At 47.7% G+C, this 9167-nt stretch overlaps 1 protein-coding gene across 1 annotated transcript; it reads right to left on the reverse strand.

The window, feature by feature from the left end:
• Nucleotides 1-5447: 5447 nt before the first annotated feature.
• Nucleotides 5448-8736, reverse strand: LOC135387820 (uncharacterized). The gene is made up of 2 exons (XM_064617007.1): nucleotides 6609-8736; nucleotides 5448-6505 (listed from the first exon to the last, which is right to left on the reverse strand). The coding sequence occupies exons 1-2, from the start codon at nucleotides 8734-8736 to the stop codon at nucleotides 5448-5450; spliced, it is 3186 nt and encodes a 1061-aa protein (XP_064473077.1).
• Nucleotides 8737-9167: the final 431 nt, after the last annotated feature.

Raw genomic sequence — 9167 nt, forward strand, 5'->3', positions numbered from 1 at the left:
GCATGTTCGCGTCTAGTTTTGGTATTACGGTAACTTAACCATGCAAGCAATTAAGCATAAAACGTTACACGACGGAAAATTTTCCAAATCGACTGATGGCTCCGAAGAGTTCCAAATGTGTGAAGATGTCGCGTAAGACGCTCTGCCCTTAGGTGACATAACGGGTGCAGTCACTGACCGGTATAGGAGACATGTCAACTAACAGGATGGAATGGAATGGACAGATGAAGCCTTGAAGGTTGCCGATCATCTCATCAATGACCGAACGATGCTTGCTTTAAATTTATCCATTGTGCCAACTCCAGCGAGTGTGTGGTACGTACCTGTGACCATCGACTAACTGACAACAGTTCTGTTACCACGCCTGCTGCCATCCTCGGACAGCGTAAGTATTCTGCAGTTTGATGAGATGAAAAAAGAAGAAAAAAAAAAAACGCACGTCATTCGGCGTGTAACATTTTAACGTTGTTTCCTAGGTTTCCTATGGTCATTATTCTACCCATTTCAAAGAAGAATCCTCGTAATATTGTAGAATAAACTTCAGCAGACTCTCTGCAAAAAGAGTCAGCGCAGACTGTCTGCGAAGATTACGGGCGTGTCTTTGTCGTTACTCCGTCAGTACGGGTGCCGAGCCCGTCACATCTGGTAGATATATAGGTATCGTCACATCTGGTAGATAGGATTATCTGTCGTACAAGATTTTATGATTCAGTAACTAAGAACAGCGCTCAAAGAACGTTGCTCGCGAATTTGCTACAACAAAGTATAGGTATCCGGGGCAAATATTCGTAATGATTTACACAGAGGCCTCAACTTTCATTCCCTTCTACAATATTTTCTGTTGCCGTATACGAAGTGAAATTGATCAGTTGACTCGCAGACGCCGTGAAAAAAATAATAGAAATTCGGGGCAGGAACGCTACGCACAAAGGCTTCACAGCTGAAACGATCCCTGGGATTCATATTAGTGTCTTGAGTCTATTATGTGTACACACAAATGCACACACCAGAACGACAGCTTCCACTACCTCATCCGTGTCTGGAAGCTGCTTGCGATGTAGTAACACATCAACCTACTCCGCCACTCTAGATGACTCCGTAACTCCAATAACGTCTCAGCTTAGTTCTTGTGTACATTTTTAGAGCCTAAAATGATACCATATATTTTAAAATGTAGATTTCTCGCGAGCGGTTAGCTTTTTTTTGCAAAAACTAAGTACCGCTGCGCACCGGACCGGACTGGCTGGAGGACTCTCGAAAAATGCTTATCATTGTCCATTTCAAAGTGACCATAAACTTCGTAAGGAAATCATGACACTTTTGTGTGTGTGTGTGTTAGCGCCGCGAAGCAATTGTGGCTATGAACGGCGTACAGATGTGGAGAGGACAGGAGGAAGGAGTGAGGACACGAGAGTTAGTATGCGTCCTGGGCCGACTTCAGGGTGAACTGTGCCGACATTCGTCTGGAAAGTCTTCGGAAAACCCAGGGAAAACCTCAGACAGCACAGCCGGTGGTAGGATTCGAGCCCACTACATCCCAGTCTTCAGCATGACCTTGGCTACCACCCACAAGCAGGACGCCCTAACCCGCTCGGCCATGCCGCTGGTCGAAATCATGACACAAAATGTGATCCTTGTTTTACGTCTTCCCACATGGGACCCCTTCCAAATCTGACACCTATACGCTACTATAGACAGAATGTGATCACGATCGACGTGCTTCGTGACAGTAGCCTTTATCTAGAACCGCAGGCTAGAAGGGAGGGGGGGTGCAAAAAATTTAATGTGCAGTTACATTGTAACAGTAGTACACAGGAAAAAAAGTTAGGGGTTGTTGCGAAACAATTGGGGGTGTTGGAAGGGGGGGGGGGGTCTGGATAAACCACTGTTCGTGACGCAGCAGGTAACGGAAGCAGTCAACGACACTGAAGAGCGAGTAATCCACCGCTTTCATCAGAAGGATTCGTCTGTTGGCAAAACTGGTTGAAAACAAGGCGCACGGGGGTGGGATAGCGTTGCATTTGCGTGTTTTCGTAGATCACTTCGAAGCTGTTCGCACTGTACAGCAGTCAAATAAGAACTGAACTCCATAGCTCCATAATGAAAACCGACGCTGCATACAAAACAGAACAGACAACTGTATTCCCAGATATAGGACGCACGCAAATAGAAAATATTCGCATAGGTTCGTGTTACAGAGGCCCAGCACTTCAATAGGTCGAATATGCATATGACACGAAATTGTGGTAAATGCACTGGTTTTCTTATTCGAACCGATTGCGATCGCCATCGTCAGGAAACCATAACGTTTTAGTACGCGTTAAATCAAGACCACAACTGAAGAAACAAAGCAATTTTCGGTATCTGCTACTACACTCGGCGGGCGTAAAATGAAAGGAAAACATTTGAAACCATGTTACCTTATAATGTACCCTGCTGCCGCATAAATGCATGATCAACTCAACGTATAGCTGGTGCGATTACGTGAACGTACGATGAGGGAAACCTCTCCTTGAGTTTGAGGAGTAAACACCAGGGACACACACAGGGGGAACACGGAAACACAGGATGGGAGGTGTGAAAAACAATGACGAAACAACAAATAAATAAAAGCTTCGTTGAGGACTTGTCATATCCTCAACGGATAGGTTTCAAGCAAAAGCAGTACCTTTTCGATTGACAAACTATAATTCGAGAATTTCTGACAGAATTATTCTCTTCCTCTGGGATGCAGACCATTTGTCACATACATGGGATGCAGAAAGCCGCGTGACCGGAAATGATTTAGAGCTGTCGATCAGTTGCAGTGTCACAATCCACACATATAATAAAACGCTATGTCCGTCTATTTGTCTGTCACGTTCCTTTCGCGTGTAGACAGTGGAAAGAAATACCGCGCCGGTTAGAAAATAACGCATGTGGCGCAGTTTCAGTGGACGCCGATCAGAGATAGCACATCACGGAGGTTGCGAGTGCGACGTCCATTGGTGTTAAATTTCTAAATAACCGTGCCCCGGGTCACTGAATCATTTCATTGACCATCCGAAATATGTGAGCGGTCGGTTAAATGAAGACGGACCTATCTCCCGTCGCACTCACTCTTCCACCAGAGGCCCAGCCTCCTGACTCGAATGCCAACCCACTTAGGGGTATTCGTAGGGCAGCGACAGCGACGATCACTTGAGACCGAGGAGGAGGAAGAGAAACGACTGCGAAATGATGTTGAAAGTGCGCGCAGAAGAACTGTTGAGACAGCTACAACAGCGTGAGAGAAGAAGGGCTAGTAGGGAGTTAGAAACTGAGGAGGAAGATCAGCTGACAAGAGAGCGAGAAACAGACATTCACCGACAACGACGCCGTCCAACTATACTGCGAGAGTCGCCCTTTGTTCTCGTCAAGTTGAGCAGCACTTTCTTGGAGGACGTTCTCTGTGTGGGCTCTGAAATATCTCCACAAGTATGTGTACAAAGGACCATGACCAGACTGGAGGTTGAGAACAACGAAGCCGCAGATGAATCAATGCCCACTATAAATCTATGCCCCATAGTGGCCGTTCATCGAATCTTCGGCTATAAGCCGCAAGAGAAGTCCCACGCACACCTTCAAGAATACAGGTGGCGCAAATTTCCCACTTGTCCCCCGGAGGTGTAAAGTACGCCATATCTTCGTGGCATATACTTGACAAAGCTCACATTCATGAGCATGTTCACTAATGCTGAATTGTGACGAATAAGTTGAACATGAGTGAGCAAAGCGAGAGATGAGCGAAAGGTGAGTGAGCAAACGGAGAGCTGAGCAGGGAGTGAGCATAGGGAGCGGGAGATGAGTGAGCAGGAGGCACAACTGCCGACCTCTGGTCCCACGTAGTCAGTCGTCTCGCGATGCACCTTCCGAATCTCCGACCGTTAGGTGCCGAATTCCACGTGGATGGTCGCCATCTCTAGCACAGTGAAGTTCCTCGTCATTTCACATTTAGCGCAAACATGGGATGGAAACGAGGAAGCAGAAACGTCGTTGGCAGAATATACACGGTCTCTCCAACAGACACTGAGAGATATGCTCTGCTCATTCTCTTCCAGAGGAAGGGATCCACGCTTGCGTCAATCGTTTAGTCACTTTGACCGCTCTTCACCAAGCATCGCCTCACTGCAAACATGCGTGTTCGGGAGTCTGGAGAGGTGTATAGCAGGAGAGCATCGCCAGATTGGCAACAAAGAGCGAACGATACAGACGACCGAGTGATCGTCGCCCAAGAACTTGCGGGGAGAACCATTCTCGACCCGAAGAACCTCCACGTTCAGACTCTCAATCGCTCAATGAAGAGACTCTCAGTGGAGAACCCTCGAGATGAACACGTCTGCAAGACTGTTGATAAGGTGATCTCTAATGGCAAGAAGGATCAGATCTTCCTTCTGAAGGAAAACCTGAACAGTTTCACTCCAACTGGCCTACTTCCACACGAGTTGCATCTCAAGAATATTGTCGTTCTCATACTCCTCCGAAACCTCGACGTAGAAAACCTTCAGGCGAAATCTCGGCTGAAGGTCGACACGATGTGCCGCTTCGTCTTCGGTCGTCGTTTCATCAGCGGTGAAATCATTCGACGTCGCCAGTTGTTTCAAATTGCCTTTGCTATGACGATCAACAAAAGCAAGGGTGAAAGCTTCGTCTTCAGTCGTCGTTTCATCAGCGGTGAAATAATTCGACGTCGCCAGTTTCAAATTGCCTTTGCGATGGCTATCAACAAAAGCTTGGGTCAAAGCTTAGTCTACGGTCCTCGTTTCGTCAGCGGTGAAATAATTCGACGTCGCCAGTTGTTTCGAATTGCCTTTGCTATGACGATCAACAAAAGCAAGGGTGAAAGCTTCGTCTTCAGTCGTCGTTTCATCAGCGGTGAAATAATTCGATGTCGCCAGTTTCAAATTACCTTTGCGATGACGATCAACGAAAGCCAGGGTGAAAGCTTCGTCTTCAGTCGTCGTTTCGTCAACGGTAAAATCATTCGACGTCGCCAGTTGTTTCAAATTGCCCTTGCTATGACGATGAACAAAAGCCAAGGCTAAACCTTCGTCTTCGGTCGTCGTTTCGTGAGCGGTGAAATCATTCGACGTCGCCAGTTGTTTCGAATTGCCTTTGCTATGACGATCAACAAAAGCAAGGGTGAAAGCTTCGTCTTCGATCATCGTTTCATCAGCGGCCAAATAATTCGACGACGCCAGTTTCAAATTACCTTTGCGTTGACGACAGTGGCGTATCTAGGGTGTGGCAGGTGTGGACAGGTGCCATGGGCGCCAGGTGAACAGGGGCGCCATTATGTGGTCGGGTGTGAATGTGCCAGGTCGGGCGCTCAACCTGGCACATTCATAAATGATCTAAAGCACCCGCCATTAGGGAGGTTGTAGTGTGAAACTTAGTGCGGACCACACGAAAACGCATCCCCAAGGACATCATGTTAACCATGTTGCCATGGGCGCAGGTAGCTCTAGATACGCCACTGGTAGACGATCGACAAAAGCCAGGGTGAAAGCTTCCTCTTCAATCGCCGTTTCATCAGCGGTGAAATAATTCGACGTCGCCAGTATCAAATTGCCTTTGCGATGACTATCAAAAAAAGCTAGGGTTAAAGCTTCGTCTACGGTCGTCGTTTCTTCAGCGGTGAAATCATTCGACATCACCAGTTTCGAATTGCCTTTGCCATGACGATCAACAAAAGCCAGGGCCAAACCCTCGTCTTCAGTCGTCGTTTCATCAGCGGTGAAATCATTCGACGTCGCTAGTTGTTTCGAATTGCCTTTGCTATGACGATCAACAAAAGCCAAGGCCAAACCTTCGTCTTCGGTCGTCGTTTCATCAGCGGTGAAATCATTCGACGTCGCCAGTTGTTTGGAATTGCCTTTGCCATGACGGTCAACAAAAGCCAAGGCCAAACCTTCGTCGTCGGTCGTCGTTTCATCAGCGGCGAAATCATTCGACGTCGCCAGTTGTTTCGAATTGCCTTTGCCATGACGATCAACAAAAGCCAAGGCCAAACCTTCGTCTTCGGTCGTCGTTTCATCAGCGGTGGAATCATTCGACGTCGCCAGTTGTTTCGAATTGCCTTTGCCATGACGATCAACAAAAGCCAAGGCCAAACCTTCGTCTTCGGTCGTCGTTTCATTAGCGGTGGAATCATTCGACGTCGCCAGTTGTTTCGAATTGCCTTTGCCATGACGATCAACAAAAGCCAAGGCCAAACCTTCGTCTTCGGTCGTCGTTTCATTAGCGGTGGAATCATTCGACGTCGCCAGTTGTTTCGAATTGCCTTTGCCATGACGATCAACAAAAGCCAAGGCCAAACCTTCGTCTTCGGTCGTCGTTTCATCAGCGGTGAAATCATTCGACGTCGCCAGTTGTTTGGAATTGCCTTTGCCATGACGATCAACAAAAGCCAAGGCCAAACCTTCGTCTTCGGTCGTCGTTTCATCAGCGGTGAAATCATTCGACGTCGCCAGTTGTTTGGAATTGCCTTTGCCATGACGATCAACAAAAGCTAGGGTCAAAGCTTCGTCTACGGTCGTCGTTTCGTCAGCGGTGAAATCATTCGACGCTCGCCAGTTGTTTCAAATTGCTTTTGCGATGGCGATCAACAATAGCCAGTGTCAAAGCTGCTTCTTCGGTCATCGTTTCATCAGCGGTGAAACCATTCGACATCACCAGTTTCGAATTGCCTTTGCCAAGACGATCAACAAAAGCCAGGGCCAAACCTTCGTCTTCAGTCGTCGTTTCATCAGCGGTGAAATCATTCGACGTCGCTAGTTGTTTCAAATTGCCTTTGCTATGACGATCAACAAAAGCCAAGGCCAAACCTTCGTCTTCGGTCGTCGTTTCATCAGCGGTGAAATCATTCGACGTCGCCAGTTTCGAATTGCCTTTGCCATGACGATCAACAAAAGCCAAGGCCAAACCTTCGTCTTCGGTCGTCGTTTCATCAGCGGTGGAATCATTCGACGTCGCCAGTTGTTTCGAATTGCCTTTGCCATGACGATCAACAAAAGCCAAGGCCAAACCTTCGTCGTCGGTCATCGTTTCATCAGCGGTGAAATCATTCGACATCACCAGTTTCGAATTGCCTTTGCCAAGACGATCAACAAAAGCCAGGGCCAAACCTTCGTCTTCAGTCGTCGTTTCATCAGCGGTGAAATCATTCGATGTCGCTAGTTGTTTCGAATTGCCTTTGCTATGACGATCAACAAAAGCCAAGGCCAAACCTTCGTCTTCGGTCGTCGTTTCATCAGCGATGAAATCATTCGACGTCGCCAGTTTCGAATTGCCTTTGCCATGACGATCAACAAAAGCCAAGGCCAAACCTTCGTCTTCGGTCGTCGTTTCATCAGCGGTGGAATCATTCGACGTCGCCAGTTGTTTCGAATTGCCTTTGCCATGACGATCAACAAAAGCCAAGGCCAAACCTTCGTCGTCGGTCGTCGTTTCATCAGCGGCGAAATCATTCGACGTCGCCAGTTGTTTGGAATTCCCTTTGCCATGACGGTCAACAAAAGCCAAGGTCAAACCTTCGTCGTCGGTCGTCGTTTCATCAGCGGCGAAATCATTCGACGTCGCCAGTTGTTTCGAATTGCCTTTGCCATGACGATCAACAAAAGCCAAGGCCAAACCTTCGTCTTCGGTCGTCGTTTCATCAGCGGTGAAATCATTCGACGTCGCCAGTTTCGAATTGCCTTTGCCATGACGATCAACAAAAGCCAAGGCCAAACGTTCGTCTTCGGTCGTCGTTTCATCAGCGGTGGAATCATTCGACGTCGCCAGTTGTTTGGAATTGCCTTTGCCATGACGATCAACAAAAGCCAAGGCCAAACCTTCGTCTTCGGTCGTCGTTTCATCAGCGGTGAAATCATTCGACGTCGCCAGTTGTTTGGAATTGCCTTTGCCATGACGATCAACAAAAGCCAAGGCCAAACCATCGTCTTCTGTCGTCGTTTCATCAGCCGTGAAATCATTCGACGTCGTCAGTTTCGACTTGCCTATGCCATGACGATCAACAAAAGCCAAGGCCAAACCTTCGTCTTCGGTCGTCGTTTCATCAGCGGTGAAATCATTCGACGTCGCCAGTTTCGAATTGCCTTTGCCATGACGATCAACAAAAGCCAAGGCCAAACGTTCGTCTTCGGTCGTCGTTTCATCGGCGGTGGAATCATTCGACGTCGCCAGTTGTTTCGAATTGCCTTTGCCATGACGATCAACAAAAGCCAAGGCCAAACCTTCGTCTTCGGTCGTCGTTTCATCAGCGGTGAAATCATTCGACGTCGCCAGTTGTTTGGAATTGCCTTTGCCATGACGATCAACAAAAGCCAAGGCCAAACCATCGTCTTCTGTCGTCGTTTCATCAGCCGTGAAATCATTCGACGTCGTCAGTTTCGACTTGCCTATGCCATGACGATCAACAAAAGCCAAGGCCAAACCTTCGTCTTCGGTCGTCGTTTCATCAGCGGTGAAATCATTCGACGTCGCCAGTTTCGAATTGCCTTTGCCATGACGATCAACAAAAGCCAAGGCCAAACGTTCGTCTTCGGTCGTCGTTTCATCAGCGGTGGAATCATTCGACGTCGCCAGTTGTTTCGAATTTCCTTTGCCATGACGATCAACAAAAGCCAAGGCCAAACCTTCGTCTTCGGTCGTCGTTTCATCAGCGGTGAAATAAATCATTCGACGTCGCCAGTTGTTTGGAATTGCCTTTGCCATGACGATCAACAAAAGCCAAGGCCAAACCATCGTCTTCTGTCGTCGTTTCATCAGCCGTGAAATCATTCGACGTCGTCAGTTTCGACTTGCCTTTGCCATGACGATCAACAAAACCCAAGGCCAAACCTTCGTCTTCGGTCGTCGTTGGCGGCTGCTAACGGCTGCTAACACAAGCGCTGCTGAACTTCGGAAAATTTTGCGGTCAACAACTACCAACCCCGGGAAGGCTGTTGTGAACTCATCGAACTATTGTGTACTGTCACCTTAATATCCGGAAAGCTGCAGCAAGCAGGCTTTCCTGTGATTTACCAGACTGCTCAAATCGCTCAAAACATTAAAACACACACACACGCAGCAAGAGAATAGAGTGAAAGCAATATATGGTCACAAATTTTGTAATAACTGATTTATGATCTATAGCTCATTTGTTG

Source organism: Ornithodoros turicata, chromosome 1 (genome assembly GCF_037126465.1).
Source record: "Ornithodoros turicata isolate Travis chromosome 1, ASM3712646v1, whole genome shotgun sequence".
Taxonomy (NCBI): Eukaryota; Metazoa; Arthropoda; class Arachnida; order Ixodida; family Argasidae; genus Ornithodoros; species Ornithodoros turicata.